At 40.2% G+C, this 17,065-nt stretch overlaps 1 protein-coding gene across 2 annotated transcripts in view; it reads left to right on the forward strand.

The window, feature by feature from the left end:
• LOC148349421 (dixin-like) overlaps positions 1–16,174 on the forward strand; it is a 29,362-nt gene extending 13,188 nt beyond the window's left edge. The window contains exons 6-19 of one of the 2 annotated variants that reach the window (XM_088320767.1): positions 1,210–1,397; positions 3,461–3,544; positions 3,695–3,748; positions 4,361–4,411; positions 6,541–6,645; positions 6,703–6,756; positions 8,299–8,370; positions 8,449–8,523; positions 9,643–9,789; positions 10,290–10,347; positions 10,751–10,838; positions 10,896–11,004; positions 13,938–14,017; positions 15,520–16,174. In XM_088320767.1, the coding sequence (XP_088176893.1) occupies positions 1,210–1,397; positions 3,461–3,544; positions 3,695–3,748; positions 4,361–4,411; positions 6,541–6,645; positions 6,703–6,756; positions 8,299–8,370; positions 8,449–8,523; positions 9,643–9,789; positions 10,290–10,347; positions 10,751–10,838; positions 10,896–11,004; positions 13,938–14,017; positions 15,520–15,532 (1,178 nt within the window). In that variant the 3' untranslated portion in view covers positions 15,533–16,174. The remainder of the gene's footprint in view (positions 1–1,209; positions 1,398–3,460; positions 3,545–3,694; positions 3,749–4,360; positions 4,412–6,540; positions 6,646–6,702; positions 6,757–8,298; positions 8,371–8,448; positions 8,524–9,642; positions 9,790–10,289; positions 10,348–10,750; positions 10,839–10,895; positions 11,005–13,937; positions 14,018–15,519) is intronic. The other variant, XM_088320768.1, reaches the window with a different exon arrangement.
• Positions 16,175–17,065: the final 891 nt, after the last annotated feature.

The following is a 17,065-nucleotide window of genomic DNA, read 5'->3' on the forward strand; positions in this document are numbered from 1 at the left end:
AAACACAGAAAGATCGTATATCATAGATAGGGACATCTCAAAATAGCACAATGTATGTGCAAGCAGCAAGATTGTGACTTTATTTTAGTCGTCAAAGTCAACCAAAAAAAACCTGTTCTTTTGATCGGTGCTGGATTTCTTCTTTTGATGGTACTGGAAAAATTCAGGAAAAATTGGCCTTAAAAGTGCTTAAAAACTGCTTGAATATGTCCATGTGCGAAGATGTGGAAACCCTGCTTTCAGGATGACCCAATTACTTCTCACACTGCCTTGTTTGATTAGGCTTCTTGTGTAGATGACGCACTAGGTTGCTGTGACTTGTCCTTGCTTTGGCGACATATTACCTAAAAGCACTTTTACACACATTATCCTGTTTGAACTAGTTAAGACCATTGAAATTCATGTAGCCACATGGAATAGTCCGTGTTGCTTCCCCCTACATGGATGGGCGGCCAAGACAGTATAAGACAAGGCACTATCTTAGATAAGACTGACTTCACCAGCGTCATGCTTAAAACGGCTCCACAGCTGTGTAAATAATCTTTCTCCCAGTAAATAGTTAAACCAGAATATGCAAACTCCTTGTTCTTATTTCTAGTATAGCCGGCATTTAAGATATAGAACCGTGTTATGGTTCAGGTAAACCTTTCAGCCTTTCCCTTCATTCAGTTCAGAATCTTGTGTTTTTCGTGAAGACTTTGCAAGTCGGCAATACAATAGTGTATTTCAATGTTCCCAACCTTTTCTCTACTGCGGACCAGTTTAATGTCGGACAGTATACCTGTGGCCTGGACCAATAATAACATCAACAATTTGGTACTGTGACTAAAAAATAATGTGATGATGAGACCTTATTCCTTTTCTTGTGTCCTTCTGTAACTCTAGTAGATAGTGGATAGGATCCGGCGCACTTCCCACCGTAACCCAGGTTCCATTACTGTTGCATTCAATGTTATGCTTCTCTGATCTGTGATGTATTCCAACTGATCAATCAATGCACAACTACAGTACTTTATTTTTTTTTGGTCCAACTGTAGTCCTTACTGTCGTTCTAATTCCATTCATATTTTTGTCCGGTGCGTCCTACATATATATGAAAGAAAATATCACAAAAGACTGTTTTTAGGGGCTGCGTCTTATAATCTGGTAAATAATAGCGTACTTCTTTCTCATCATTGACTTATATGCTTTTGTATTTCTTTTATTCTTGGAGTGTCAGCCCAGTGAGTCCGATAGCATCTCAGAGACTTGCAGCGGAGCAGCAGGCACAAGCAGAAAACGGGGGCCAACGTTTGCAAATCACCACATTATCGGAGGAGACTACCTGGGAAGATTGCGTGGCTCAAACTTTGGAGAAGGAGGTGGAGGAGACCAGGAAAATGGTAGCAGCTCTGCAGGTACAACACCTTTTTACTTATTGATGTTTTTGCATGGCGTCACGCGCATCCCCAAAATTTAAACAGTCGGCCATATTGGATGGGTCTCCCAGACGCAGTTTGACGTTGTTTCAGGTTTGCACTAATTTCTTTGAGGTTCAAATGAAAGGGAGGTGTAAGGCAGGAGTCGCCAAACTATGGCCTATGGGCCTATAGGGCCTGCCAACAGATCTGAAAAGTGAGCCATATATTGCACTTTTCATGAGTACATCTGGCTCAGAGGTAAAATAGATTAATAAATAATATACAGTTTAATACGTTTAAGGTCAATTTCAGCTCATGCATAGCCGGGACATCGCTGAATACCTGAGGGTTTTGGTCCAGTACAGTTTACACATCAGACTCTGTTTTGCCTGTACATCGCTAAAGAATCCTTTATATCTGGTGTCTCAAACTTTTGAGACAGTTTTTCGCTCTCCTGTTGTATGATCATTTTCATTTATTTCATTATATTATTATTTTGTGATTAAAAAAAAGGTATTTTGAGGACATTAGAATGTTTTATTAGTTCTTTTATTGTGGAAATCCTGATGCGGCCCAGCCTCACCCAGGCTCTGCCTCCAGTGGCCCCGAGGTCAATTAAGTTTGAGACCCCTGCTCTATATGTAAGCTCATTAGGGGCCCGTCACACAGCCGTTTGCGGCTGAATCACGGCTAAAATTTTGCGTTTTTTTTTTGCCCGTGGTTGCCCGCGATGGAAAATGCGCAAAATTGGCCAACCCGCTGTTCATCGGTGGTATGCCCGCAAAACAGACGCCGGCAACTGTTCCGCTTCCTCATCGCGTCATTTCCGCGTCATTTTCTCGTGTGGACCACGGGTATAAAAGCTCCCGAGCCGGTGTTGTGCCCAAATCCGAATCCTACGCGGCCAACCGCGTGTGAATTTCCGACCGCGAGTAAAGCACTGCTGTATCTCGTCTATATGGCGGTCTCAAAGCGTCTAACAGCGCCCAACAGAAATTTCTGGCCGTGGTTCAGCCTCGATACGCCCGTGAAAGGCTGTGTACCCGCGCTCTAAAGAATTGAGCAGCGCAAAACTTTTTCGCGCTGCCACCCGCGCGCGAATTTCCGACCGCGTGTTAAGCACTGCTGTATCTCGTCTGTATGGCGATCTCAAAGCGTCCAATAGCGTCCGCCTCACAGGCAGAAATTTCTGGCCGTGATTCAGCCGCAAACGGCTGTGTGACCGGGCCCTAAGCAATATTTGTTCACTGTTGAGGCACTTTAAGATAAAGAACCACAGAACAAACTGCAAACGCCTGAAACAACAGCCAAGCACTCAGAGCAATTTGATTGGGTGAGCAGTAGGAATGGGCGGCGATATACACACAGCGCCCCCAACTCCTCCCCCATGCCCAACCCCAACTGCACCTCGTTTGCAGTATTTTATAATTTTTTAGGAAACAACTTTACAAATTTTATGTATATTGATAATAGGACACAGGCTCGGGCATTTTTACCATTTCATAGATTTTTAAAAAAAACAAAAAACAAAAACAAAAACAGGACAAAAACAATGAGTCAACAACAAAATAATGTTACATAACATGTTCGAAAAGGGGTAGTCAGAAGCATATGCTTATTTTCCCTACCCCTTTATCTTCCCCATTAAATACATTTTACAAATCCTCTTCTCCTCTTGTGTCTAATACAACAAAATCTCATGGATATACTTATTACATAGGTCAGATATTTTATCAAGACAGCAAACGTCACTCAGTGAAATAAAATGTCCTGAAGGATAAACTTTTGTCTGGAGAGCATGTTTGGCCATTTTGTTTAATTTTCTTTTTCAGTATATGGCGTGGCTCTCTAAAAAAAACAAAAATTGAGGTATTTTTGTTTTCATAGTTCTCTGGGTCAAAAAGGTTCCCGACCAATGCTCTAACACCTCAGTGGGCCTGAGGTGAAAAGAGCTCCAGTATGTCAATATGGCAGATTCGTGACTGTCTCCATTACCAACTTGTGTCCAACGACGTCACGTTTTTTTTTTTATCTTTGCTTTTGTTTTTGTTTTTTGAAAGAACCTGTTGCTCCAAGGCTCTTTACCAGAGGAGGATCAAGACATGTCTTTGACGTTGGATGAAGATCATCCGCAGCAGCAACTGGTACGCATCGATTCTTTCTTCATTTTAGCTTCTCCGGTCGGATCCCGCCCTCTTTTTTCCGGAACAAGAGATCACTTTTCTGTTCCTTTTGCGGGTGGTGGACACGGGTGTCGGATTGCATCCATTGTCACACCTTTGTCCTCTTTTCAGGTCGTCGTCCGCAGTCGTTTGGATCAGAGTATGGAGGAGTCACGGGAGCTTAAGGTTTGTTTATTTTTCTTTTGTATTGGCTATGTTTTCATTCAGGGAATAATCAGATTGGAAAAGGGATACAGTGTCCCTTCTACATCCAAGATGATATTGTTACCGGATCGAGCTGGTAACTAGAATTTTACCATATCTCGAACACATTTTCCATATAAATTATTACTGAAAAGCAATTAATCCGTGCCTGGCCTCCCCAATTCATCCACGTTATTCTTAAATAATACACATCTTCCTGGTTACACATTCAAAAATACAAATAATACAAATACAAAAAAGGATATTAAGGAAATAAAATGTGAGTTTATTATGAGAACTTAACCATCGAGGAAGTCGGCGGTTGCTAAAAGAGGTGTATGTGTGATAGTGGAGGAGTGAGGGAGCACCAGAGCGAATACATGCGATGAAAAAAAACACAACACGAGCACTCTAAATCAGTTCTGTTTCAAATACGAATACCTGAAAATACTCTATTCCCTTTCAATTCGGAATATTACCTGCATGGAAAGGTAGTAGATGACTGCCAGGCAGGGAAAAAAAAGGCTTAAGAGGTGTAATACTTTCAACGGTCGTAAATGTTATTTGTATTTATATTTATGTGTGCACTTATAGAGGGAGGTGTTGGGCTGCAAGCAAGAGATAAGAATCCTGCAAGGAATTAAGGTAAGATCTCTGCACAAATCAGGGATTTCAAAGATCCCATATCTTTGATGTATGTTTCCTATTGTGAGCACGGGGTAAAGTCTCAGTCTGCACAAATTTTAATAGTTGACTAGTCATTGACTATTGAAACAAATAATTAAATCATCAGATAATTATTATTCTTTTCATAAATTTAGCACGAAGTTGATATAATTATGTAGAACATGATAGCAAACACAAGAAAACTAGGTACAATGAAAATATATATTTTTTTTACATACTGCAAATTCGTTGAAAAATTAAATAAAAATCGAAATCAAATTAGGCGCAGTCCTCTGTCAGTTGGGGTATAAATCTACGAATGAACCTCCGTAGAGGTGCGATTTGTAGGGACAGGCAAATAAAGATTCAAGATTCCAAGTGTTTATTGTCAAATGCACGGTACAATAAACAATGAAATTCTTACTTAGCTGTCCACACGGTTGCTAGCATAACAAATCTAAGAAACTATATTCATGTATACATAAAAGAAAATGACTAATATTAATGCGATAAAAATACAAGAGAACCTCAAGATGAGTTAAGGCAATATATAAAAATAATATAAAAACACAGTTGAAAGTGACTGCAGTGCAAGAATAGTCCAAGTATGGTAAAATAATGAATACATAATAAATCAAAATCTTACTACAAATATCATGTGCAAAAGTCTGTAACAAAAGAATTTATATACGAATTGAAAGCAAACAGTTTTAACAATTCACAATAGTTGTTTTTAACATTTGAACAACTGAACTTCTCTAAGACTGCATGCTTTTAATTTCAAATACAGACGCTCTCCTACTTACGACCATTCGACTTACATAAAACGGTAGATATGAACTTTTTTTCGGGATGTCGGAAAATACCCGGACATTGCTGTAAATTAGATTTTGTATAGTGTGCACCTTTTCTGAGTACAGGACAGTACTGTAGTGCTTCTTTCCACCGCTACAGGCGTGTGGCGCTGTGAGAGGTCACCCAGCATCCACCCGTTAGTAAATAATCCGCTTTCTCTTCCTAATTGCTCGTAATCCCACCGCTGCCATCAATGTAGCGTGTTGTTTTGTGTAGGTAATGGATTGATCCTCGTTCATGAAAAAATACTCAGAGACACTTATGGTCTCTTTGGAGAGCGACAAACGTCAGCACCCGTCTATTGTAAACACATTGAACTCTCGCACCAACTCTCGACTAACATCATTCATTCGCACCTCACATTCTACGTCGACACTATCTTCAGCACGCTAAGCACTTTGACATTTTTATTTTTTAATATCTCATGCATCCATTCAATCTGGTTGGTGTAAAGAAGAGGCAAGCCGTTTCTTTTGAAATGAAAGTGGAATAAGAAAGCTTGATGCGGTTAAGAAAATGGTTGGATCGCTTTTTTTTGGCCACTTTTTACCACGGAGGAGGAAGTCGCCTAACTCTTGAAGCTCATCTTCCAAAAGTAAGTTAAACTTCACTGTATTTGTCTTCGTAGAGGATATTATTTTATTAAATATTTATTTTTAAGTACAAAACAATACAGGTTTTTGATACAAGCCTTCGGTTTCTTATTTAAACCTTAAACATAGCACCGAAGTAACTTACCAACAAATTCAACTTACAAACGATCGTCCAGAACTCATTCTTAAGAAGGGCAGCGTCTGTATGTTTGTCCGGCACAGTCTGGCATAATGCGTAATAGCAAAATCTACACGTTTATGAAATGTGCAATAAATGTCATCAAAACCGTATTGCCTTGAATGCTACTTACATCTCACCGAGGTAGGTCAGACTCTAAAGTCTGATGTGAAAGGTCTGCTTTGCAAACATTGCAAGTAATCTTATAATTGGCTGTATCCAGGGATGTGGAATTGATGGTGATGCCGCCATTTCTGTATGTTTATGTTGCCACTCGAGACAGAAGACGCTATTCTGCATGAGGGTGCAGTCCTTTGAGACATTTTGTGATTAAGGGCTGTACAAATAAATGTGACTTGACTTGACCTGACTCTCAGCAGAGATTATAATCGTTTGAAGATGCCTCACTCTGTTTGGACAATGGACTCGATATAGATTTTTGTCGACAACGTAGACTAAATGTCTTTCCTAATGGATTCCAGGAGGCCCAGCAGCAGCGTCTGTGCACGCAGGAGGCCTCCATCCTCCAGTTGAAGCAGGACCTTTTGCGAGCCGCCATGGCCAAGGAGGAACTCCACGTTCAGAAGGTAGAAAACGACCCTATTTACCGCCAGCGAGACGTTTGATCGGATTTGATCATTTAGAGCGAGATGCAACGGAAGCTGGAAGAATGTTCTCAGCTGTTGAATGACTGCAAGGTAAATGCAATTTTAGATCTCTGATGCTTTTGGAGTTTAGAATTAGAACATAGTAAGGTATGGCTCTTTTCATGAGTATATCTGGCCCGGATATAAGGTAACTACCATTGTAATCTCCTCTGTGATTTTCCAACATGTGGAAGAAAGAAACATAAAAATCCACTTGTTCAGTCCAAAATATATAGGGCAAAGTTTCAGCTACAGTTTAACTTTGAAAGTCAGGAATGGATTTAGAGAGCTGCTGGCTAGCTGCACGCTAGCATTGGCCATCGAGTGTAACCTGGTATCTTCGAAGATTAAAATACCACTGTTCTGAATCTAGCCGTTTCCCACGAGTTGTAGCTTCAGGTCAGCCATTTCATGGGTATTCGATGTGGCATTGTTAGGTTACCCATAGCAGTAGGCAGGACCGGCAGGCTCGCTATTGCTTTCTCTCAGTCGCTTCTTGGACCCAATTTCAATCCAAGGAGCACCCACTGATGGTCAATATTTCATTGTGCTCTTCTGTCTTTCCTCATAGTCCGACTTAACTGATTTATCATTATATATAAACATTATAATGTATACTATTAATAATATATATATATTATCATTTTATTTCTTTTAAATATAACCAGCCGCTAAAAGCTATCTGGCGCATTTCTGTAGCCACTTGGCTGGTGTATGCTATCAGCCAAATACAGTCGCGCACTCAGTTCTCATACAATACAATTCAATACAATACACACAATCTGCCTTGTAATAGAATTTGCTGTGTGCTTTCTGCTCACAATATAACATAATGCACAATGTGTTGATATAAATGACAATAAACACAATTCATTTCCAAATGTTCTAAGCAGTGAGCTAGCAACAACCGAAGCACAAAGTAGCGAGGGGTCTTTGTACTCGCATATAGGCCTACATCGCTTATAAGGGACACCCTAAAACTGCTTTGGAATAGTCACATATAAGATCAGTTCTTACCCAAAATATGAATAAAATGTGTACTTAAACATGGATACTTATGTAATTATTTAGCCAATAAAGACGGTGGCGCAGTGGTTAGCGCATGTGCGGCACAGTTCATGTCATGGGAACCTCATGCGTGGGTTCAAATCCAGCTCCAGACTTCCTGTGCGGAGTTTGTATGTTCTCCCCGTGCTTGCGTGGGTTTCCTCCGGGCACTCCAGTTTCCTCCCACATTCCAAAAACATGCATTTCAGGTGAATTGGCCGGTCTAAATTGTCCCTAGGTGTGAATGAGCGAGTGAGTTGTCTGTCCCCGTGTGCCCTGCAATTGGCTGGCAACCAGTTCAGGGTGTCCCCTGCCCACTGCCCGGAGATGGCTGGGATGGGCTCCAGCCCCCCCGCGACCCTAATGAGGATAAGCGGTACAGCTGATGAGATGAGATGAGATACTGGTAAAAAGCTAAAACTATAACCATTTTACACCATTTACGGTACTTTCTAGCAGTGCAAGACACTCGTACACCATTTTCGTATTTTGCGAATACTGTGCAGATGTTTTCTCTTGCTTGATTTTGAATTATTTTCACCAAAGAAGGAAGTTGTGCAGAAAGACAGACTGGTGCAACAGCTGCAAGAAAAACTTGAGGAAAGCCAAAAGTGGCAGGTATGGCTATCGCATCTAATAAGCAGTAATTTTATGCTCGGAGGGGGGTTTACTTCTTTTTATTTTTTGCAATTTTAGAGTCGTCAGATTTCGGCGTGCACGGAAAACAACGGCTATTCCTCGTTTGGCAATGCTTCGTCCTCTGTATCTAGTGTAAGACTCATTTTGGCCTCCTTTTCATCTTTTGTGCGCTTTTTTTAATTACTTCCGCTATTATTTACAGTCCAGTCCAGAGCATTCAAGAGTTAAAGAGTTCGAATGTATGTACATTCATATATATTTTTTAAACTTTGTTTCTAGTTTGATTATATGTTCTGTAACAAAATAATCTTTTAAATATATGGTAAAATAGTAAACTAAATTAAGCAAAAAAAATATGTTGAAATATATTTTATATATATATATATATATATATATATATATATAAGGTTAAAGTCTCTGGTTTGCGGGAAATTTTTTATTACTTTGAGTATTTCATTTCCATTTTTGTTTAAAAAAGTTTTTCCTGTATTTCTTTCTCCATCTTTTTTTTCAGTGTAACACTGTAATGACAGTGCCAGCCCAGTTAAAATACATATATATACACACACACACACACATATATATATATATATATATATATATATATATATATATATATATAGATATATATATAGATATATATATATATATATATATATAGATATAGATATATATATAGATATATTTATCTTGATTCATTAATGTGGTCATTTTTGAAAAAATGGATTACCAAATGATTGTTACGACGTAAGATATTAGAATTTAGTTTATATGATTGATTGAAGAGGCGTCCAAAATTATTTTGGGTATGAGTCTCTTCTAATCCTTTGGTTTCAACCTGATTTGTTCATTCTGTGGTGTAATGTTTGATGCAACATGACAAGAAAAAGAAAAAAAATACAATAACAAATACAAAAGAAAAATCACTACACATATATATTATAAACTAAATATATCAAACTAAATAAAATCTTGGATGTTTTGGGGATTGTTTATTTCTCAATGGAAAAAAAAGTGGAAACACAGCTGTGTAGTGAGGGCTGCTCGTCACATGGTAGGTGTGGTAGTTGACAGGCATTGTGGGAAGTTTTTTCCATCGAAGCACTCTAGACTAATCTATTATTATACGCATTTTAAGCTCTTGCGGGACACAAAAATTATGTGGCAAGCCACGTTTGGCCCTCGGGCCATGAACTTGACACATGTGATGTCGATTTAATTTCCGGCGTATCATATTGTCTTGGCATTCAGGCGGAGGAAGTTCATCTGCTCAGAGACGCACTAGGAAGTCTTCGGAAGGATTTTGGAAATCAGGCCCCGCAGCAGCACACACTGGACACCCTAGAGCAAGGCATCACCTCGCTCATGGACAGGCTGCACGCCGTGCACGCAAACAGGGTACTTAAACTTCAAGTTCGGAACCATTACCAACAATCGTTAGCATGTAAGGTTGCAACAACAAATCGATAAAATCGATTCAAATCTATTATTAAAAGCCTTGACAACTAATTTCATTATCGATTGGTTGTGTCGTGGTAGTTATGAGCCACTAAGCAAGTTGAATCAATGCAAATATCCAGAAAATACAGTACCTTTCATTGCACAATATTTTAGAAATAATTAATGCAAATTAGGTGTAAACACAAGTTGATTGAATTGGAAAGTTATAATGTATGATTAATCTTACGACTCATTAATAACATTATAGTAATAGTTGAAATAAGACAGTATGGATTTTATCAATCCAATCCAAGTACTCTCTTGGTATCGATAATATCAATATTTGGATTGATCTGCCCATCCTTAGTTGCAGCTCCCCTCGTTACAGGGGAGAGTGGTCCGATTGAGAACGACTGCGTTCCTGTAAACTGAATGAAATTTGTGTTCTCATCCTGCAGGTCCGAGGGAAATCCCCCCGACGAAAAATGCAGAATTGCGACGGCGACTCATGGCCAAGTAAGTCTAATGCAGTCAAACGCACCAATTACCATACTTTTTTGGACTGCAAGGCGCACTGAAAAACCCTAAATTTCCCACAAATGCTTAGGTTCAAGTTAAAATCCGCTGCGCCTTACAGACTGTAAATATGGGAAAGAAAATTGAAAATCTATCATTACATTTGAATGTTTCCGGATACAGTAACCCTTTAGGAATGATATCATTTAATTTGGGAAACCAGATTTCCCAATACTGATGGTCTATGAAATAAGTTGACATTTTTTGTGCGATACCTTGCTCTTACTGTAGTTTTAATGTCATATGCCTAATATTAATAATACTAATAACTATAATAAATTCAGGACAGGCAATATTTACAATATTTATTCATATTTTGGTTACAATATTTGTTTCACCACAGATGTTCATCAATCAAACAGCAGCTCTACAAAGATCCTCTATTTCAAAGGAAGATCACACACCCCCTCCATGATTAACATACCCAAAAGGTGGGTTTGAAGATCAATATTATTGTGAGTGGATTTGATTGTGAAATGCTTTCCTAGGTTGGGGGAGGTCACCCTCAAGGATGTCAAGGCGGCTGTAGATAAAGAGGGCAACTACAGGTACCACTTTAAGGCTTTGGACCCCGAATTTGGAACTGTGAAAGAAGAGGTAAGAGAACAACAAAAATTAAGCTAACATGGAGCTAAGGGCCCGGTCACACAGACATTTGCGGCTGAATGACGGCCAGAAATTTCTGCCCTAGAGGCGGACGCATTTGGATGTATTGAGCTCGCCGTTGAATCGTTGTGGAGCTGTGCTTGACTCGAGTTCGGTAATTGGCGCGCGGGTAGCAACGTGATTTACTTTTACCCTGGTTAATTCTTCAGAGCGCGGGTACAATTCCTTTAACGAGCGTAGAGAGGCTCGAAAGCGACCAGAATTGTCCAGTCGTGAAGCAGATGCCGCCAGGACGTCATTTGACGTATTGAGCCCGCAATATACACGAGATAGAGCTGTGCTTTACTCGCGGTCGCAAATTTTCACGTGGTTGGGCGCGTTCAAAACTTTTGAGCAGCTCAAAAGTTTGAGCACGTGTTTAAAACGCGTGCCGCACACGTGGTCAACACGAGGTAATGACGCAGAAATGACATGCTATGGTCGCGGCCAGGGCGCAGTTACACTTGGGTAGGACAGGGAATTTCAGCGGGTAATCGTGGGTGGAGCATGGTAATAGCATGTTCTGTGCCTGTATCGCGGTGTTATTACGTGAAATTAGCGTGTTACGCGTGTGACAGTCAAACGCCTTTCTCTGCGTATAAACAGCGCAAATGCCGAGCGTGCTCGTGACGTCAAAGGGGTGAACATCCCCGTCAGCGTAGTTTCTCTTCATTTCGAATAAATTATTTGGTGCATCTGTTATGGTCGCAGTAAGGCTGTGAAGCTAGGACCTTAACTTTGCCTTTTGGCTGAGATTAAGAATCCCAGCTATTATGCCTTAATACACATTCTGATTCTGATCGATATTGAATAATGACTAAATCCTCACTAAATACTTCAGCCCCACCCCCTCTCCATCATCATAACAACTTGGTCTTAATCCATTTTATTATCTTGACATTTCTTAACTCGATAGTAAAATAAGAATGATGCTATAGCTTGTAAACTTGTCCTCACGAGACTGTGATTTGTCCCATCATGTTCTTCTACAACCAGGTTCCAAAATAAACGTTCCCCCGCTACTTCAACCATGTTTACACCTTCCTATCTCACAAGGAAGCAAGGAATGCAATGACGAATATACAATCAAAACCTCCTCATTATTCATTTGTTGGAAATGTAGCACAGATTAAACCGTTCCGTCATTGTTATTATTGTGAACGCAAATTGACGGTAGACCCCCACCCCCCTCGCGTGAGCGCGCATTCCCCTGCGCTCCCAACGAATGCGAACGTATTCTATATAAAACACTTATTAAAACTATAAAGCGAGCTAATTATAACAATTGGGAGATCCTAGTCTATATAACGCGTTTATTTAAACCAAAAATTGCGATCTTATTTTACAAAATGCGTTTGTTAACATGGAAGGAAAAGTCACGTGAGGGTGTAGGGCGGTTTGGTTGGTTGTTGTTGGTCTAAACACGGAAAGGACCCGCAAATGACGCGATGAGAGGAAGGGGAGCAGTCGCCGGCGTCTTTTTTCCGGCCACACCTCAGGTCAAAAGCGGGTTGGCCATTTTTGCGCATTTTCCATTGCGGGTAAACACGGGCGAAAAAAAATCCCAAAATTTTAGCCGTCATTCAGCCGCCTCGCTGCAGCATTTTGTAGCAGCTGCAGGCTCTTGATTTTGGACTTCTGGTGACAGGAGAGTAGTACAATACAGTAATCGAGACGGGAGGTAACAAACGCATGGATCACATCCCCGCATAGGACTGGGACAGCATGGGGTGAATTTTAGCAATGTTGCGAATGTGGAAAAAAGCTGTTCTAGTAATATTCTTAACGTGTGTTTGGAAGGACGGATTAGAATCAAATGTGACACCTACATTTTTGACTGAACTACTCTGAGTGAGATTCCAATTGTCAATATTCAGAGCAGTTTTTGAGAACAAGTCTTGACGTGGACCGATATTAGGCCAGCGGTTGTAGTGAATAGCAATTGCATACCGCTCATTTTTGCTCTGAGGTAGGCTTTTCGGTTTGTGGTTTTCGTCGTGATTGGTATAGTTCTGTCCAGCTAGCTGCCGAGGGCTTTCCTGTTTAGTTTGCTCCCTGTTGACGCTCGTTGGCTGCGCACCGTGATTTATTTGGCGTTAGCGCCAGTTTTGCCATGTGTCTTGGATGTTTTTGTTCCTGGCTTTTATCACTGTAGCCATTGCTGCTTTTCCTTTTTGATTCCCGGTTAGCCGAGCTGCTTACTGCGTGTTTTCTGATCAGCTAGCCTGGCATTAACGGCGTTTTTTGTTCCCTATGTTTATTTCCAGCTGGCTTTGCAATTATCACCATAGCCATTGTCACTTTTCGTTGTATATTCTCGGTTAACGTGGCCGTTCACTGCATGTTTTTTGATCGGCTGGCCTGGCAGCAGCCCTGGTTTTGCCGTGTTCCTTGGTTTGTTTATTCACAGCAGGCTTCGTATTTGTTGCCATAACCGTTGCTGCTTTTTGTTGTTGGTTCTCTGTTAGCTTGGCTGCTAACTAGGTGTATTTTGCTGGCCAGCTCCGTAATTTTCCGCCTAGGCTGTGTACGCCTCCCGGTTAGCCTCCTGTCTGCGGATCTCTTGTGTTTTTTTGTTAGTTAGCCCCTTTTTTGTTCTTTGCCCTTTCTTGTATCATTACTGCACTTTGGCATTCTCCACAAACATTACTAAATCTTGGCTTAAAACACTCATAACCTCTTGGACTAATTAACACGTAAAACAATATGGCAACTGGCTTGCTAGCGTGCTGGTGTTCCTCCGATGATGTCCCAACTCAGGATGACGACAACAGGACTGTCTTTAAAATGATGAAATATATATACATTTTATCCAAAAAAACATGTACTATTTCCTCACCTTTTGCATGTTAAAGAATTTAGGATTACCTTTAACTCTTCTTTAGGTTTTCTTCGATGGCGCCATTGTACCAGGCTGGGAAGGCAAAATTGTGGCCTGGGTGGAAGAAGATCACGGTCTAGACAGGTACCAAAATTGACCGTTTACATACGTGGCTAGCCAAAAGCGGCGACTTACACCAGGGGCCGCCAAGCTTTGGCCTACTGCCCTTATCAGGCCCACCAACGAATTTAATTCAGCATGCGAGACAATGCTGAGGGAAGCATAAGAAAAAAATAAGCTGCTTCTCGTTGATAAACGACCTGCAGTTTTAAATATGTCCACTGGATGTCGTCAAAGTCATGCACTACTTTAAACCACTCACTGCAGCTGTATCTGCTTACTATTTTTATTCAAACAGAGAACATTTGTGGAAACACCCATACGAATGTTTTTTTTTTTTTAAATGGATTTCTTTGTTTTAGGCAATACAATTGCACTCACCTGGATTTTCTTGCCTGTGTCCCTTTGTGTACCCCCATGAAAGCGATATTTTTCATTGGGCTCATGGGAACATTCAAATAGCTGGCTAACATTCAAATAGCTGGCTACATGTTTCTATATGCTTTTTTTTTTAAATCTATTTTATTTATAAAGATATTCAATTGCATGCAATGAAACACTTCCGAAGTAGCCCTATTATGACTGGCCGGCAACCATTTCAGGGTGTCCCCTGCCCACTGCCCGATGATAGCTGGGATGGGCTCCAGCAGCCCCGCAACCCGACTGAGGATAAGGGGTGCAGATAATGGATGGATAGATGGACATGAACTATGATACCGATGTTATATTTTATTTAAAAAATATATTAGATCAAGAAGTTTGGATTTCTTTTGCAAATAGGACTTCCCACTTAGGTGCCCACCATGTTTGTCCGTCAGGATTCCGCCACGCACACCAGACAACACGGTGCCTTCTGGTGGTCAAAGATTACACATTGGGGCTTTAAGGAAAAAAATAAGATAAGTGTACGGGTTAATGGGCAATAATATTTACATAGTAGTGCTCCGAGACTGGCCTAAGTTATAACAATGGTACAATGGTAAAATGATCCGTTTATAAACAAATAGACAATGAAACTAGTGCAGGTAAATGTGTATACATTACATGGCGTATGTTATCTATTTTCCTCCTGTATTGCAGAGGTATCTAATTTACTAAAAATGTGATACATCAACCAGGTATTTTGTGTTTCTCCAGTCCAACCCTTGTGCAAATGTTTTCAAACCCATACGGCCTGCGAAAAAAGTTTCCCGATCCCTGACTTACCCTATACGTGGGTGGATACAACTGTGGCATTTTCTCAAGGTTTTTTTGCAAGCAAGCTAGGTTATTGTGTACCGTGTATTCTTCTATGTCTCTTTTCTCTTTTTTTAATGTATTATTTTCATTCTTTTTTGTGTCTATCAGAAAACTCAGTCAACTTGAAAAAATAGTCTGATTTCTGAGTGTGTTTACATCATGGGAATACCGGCAATATTCCCTTTCCAATCTGATTATTGCCTACATGGAAACATAGCCATAGTCTCTCTTCATATTGTTGACTATCCATGCTTAAATACAATTTTGCTTTTTTTGAATACTTTCAGAGCTTCATCCTGAAATTGGAAGCTTCAACAAGATTTTTTTTTAAATCAACGTTTGCAAAGGACAGAGGAATTTGAGAGATTTCTTGGATTTGTTTTTTTTATGCTGGACCTGCCATTGTGTAGCATAGGACTTGAGTGCCTTCTATGTGTAATATTGCCAGGCCTTAAATAGCAAGAAAAGCAAGATTTTAGAATGTCCAGTTGCTGGTGATTAGGAATCAATTTTCCATTTGTTGATTTATTGTTCAGTACTGTAAACTTGGGAGTGAATATGGCCAGGTTTTATGCATTTTTTGCTTGCAACTATTTTTTTAAGTCGTCAGTATTACGGACCATGACACTCTTTGTCTAAATATCATCGTTATTATTTCCCTGGTGCCGGTTTGTGTGTTGATAGTCATACTTTTGCAATGAACAATTGAATAAATGCATACAAATGCCACTGTTTAAGTACTGTTTTCAGTACTCTCCCCAGGTAGGATTAGAATCCTTTGTGATGGACTGGCCGATAATATGTAATGTTGTGCTATGAAAGCAGGTCAACTACTGTATAATTTTATGTCTACTGTGAGTGTGTGTCTGTGTATAGCGTTTGAAATTTTCTCTGACGTATTGCCAATTGAAATGTGCGACAATAAAATCAACTGTTGTTAAATCTGCAGAGTTCTTGAAAATGTATGTCAATATGTTTTTGTCTCCAATAAATAACATTTAGGGGCACGGCAGCTGAGTGGCTAGCGCGTCCGCGGCACAGTTCTGGGTTTATGGGTTAAATTCCAGCTACCAGCATTGCTGTGCAGAGTTTGCATGTTGTCCCCGTGGAGTGGTGGGTTTCCCCCTGGGACTCTGGTTTCCCCCCACATTTCAGAAACTTGCTTGTCAGGTTAATTGGCAGGTCCAAACTTTCCCGAGGTGTGAATGAGCGAGTGAGTTGTCTGTCTGTGTGCCCTGCGATGGGCTGGCAACCATTTTAGGGTGTCCCCTGCCCACTTCTGGAAGATAGCTGTGATGGGCTCCAGCACCCCCGCGACCCTACAGGGGATAAGCGGTGCAGATAATGGATGGATGGATAAATGACATTTAGGATCAACTGATTTATCGACTAACAGAATATTTTTTATTAAATGTTGTATGAGAGGTTAGCTGTTATTAGATTTTATTTTTATATGTCACCTGGGACTGACGTCACTCGTATAGTTGACGATTTAATGCTGCAAATCAGAAAAGTGAATTTTCTATCCTCCAAGGAGAAAAGATAGGTACTCTGACTTTTTGTCAGAACCTCCCACCTCAAATAACATTCCAATAATATTTTCTTGGTCGGAGGAAGGAAAATTCCGACTTTCCTGGAAGTCGTATCTGTTAACATCCCAGTAGAATAATTCGATATCCCAATTTTCTTGAGTGCAGCATTAAATTGCAGCAGTTTTCACAACAGTTATGTACGTAATACGGCCACCAATATTTACAATACTAAAATAATAATAATAATAAAAATACCTTTGTCGATTATGTCAAAATTTAAAAAACAGTAATGCTGTGTAAA

The sequence above is a fragment of the Urocampus carinirostris genome, chromosome 17 (genome assembly GCF_059441175.1).
Source record: "Urocampus carinirostris isolate Australia breed hairy pipefish chromosome 17, RoL_Ucar_1.0, whole genome shotgun sequence".
In the NCBI taxonomy this organism is placed as follows: domain Eukaryota; kingdom Metazoa; phylum Chordata; class Actinopteri; order Syngnathiformes; family Syngnathidae; genus Urocampus; species Urocampus carinirostris.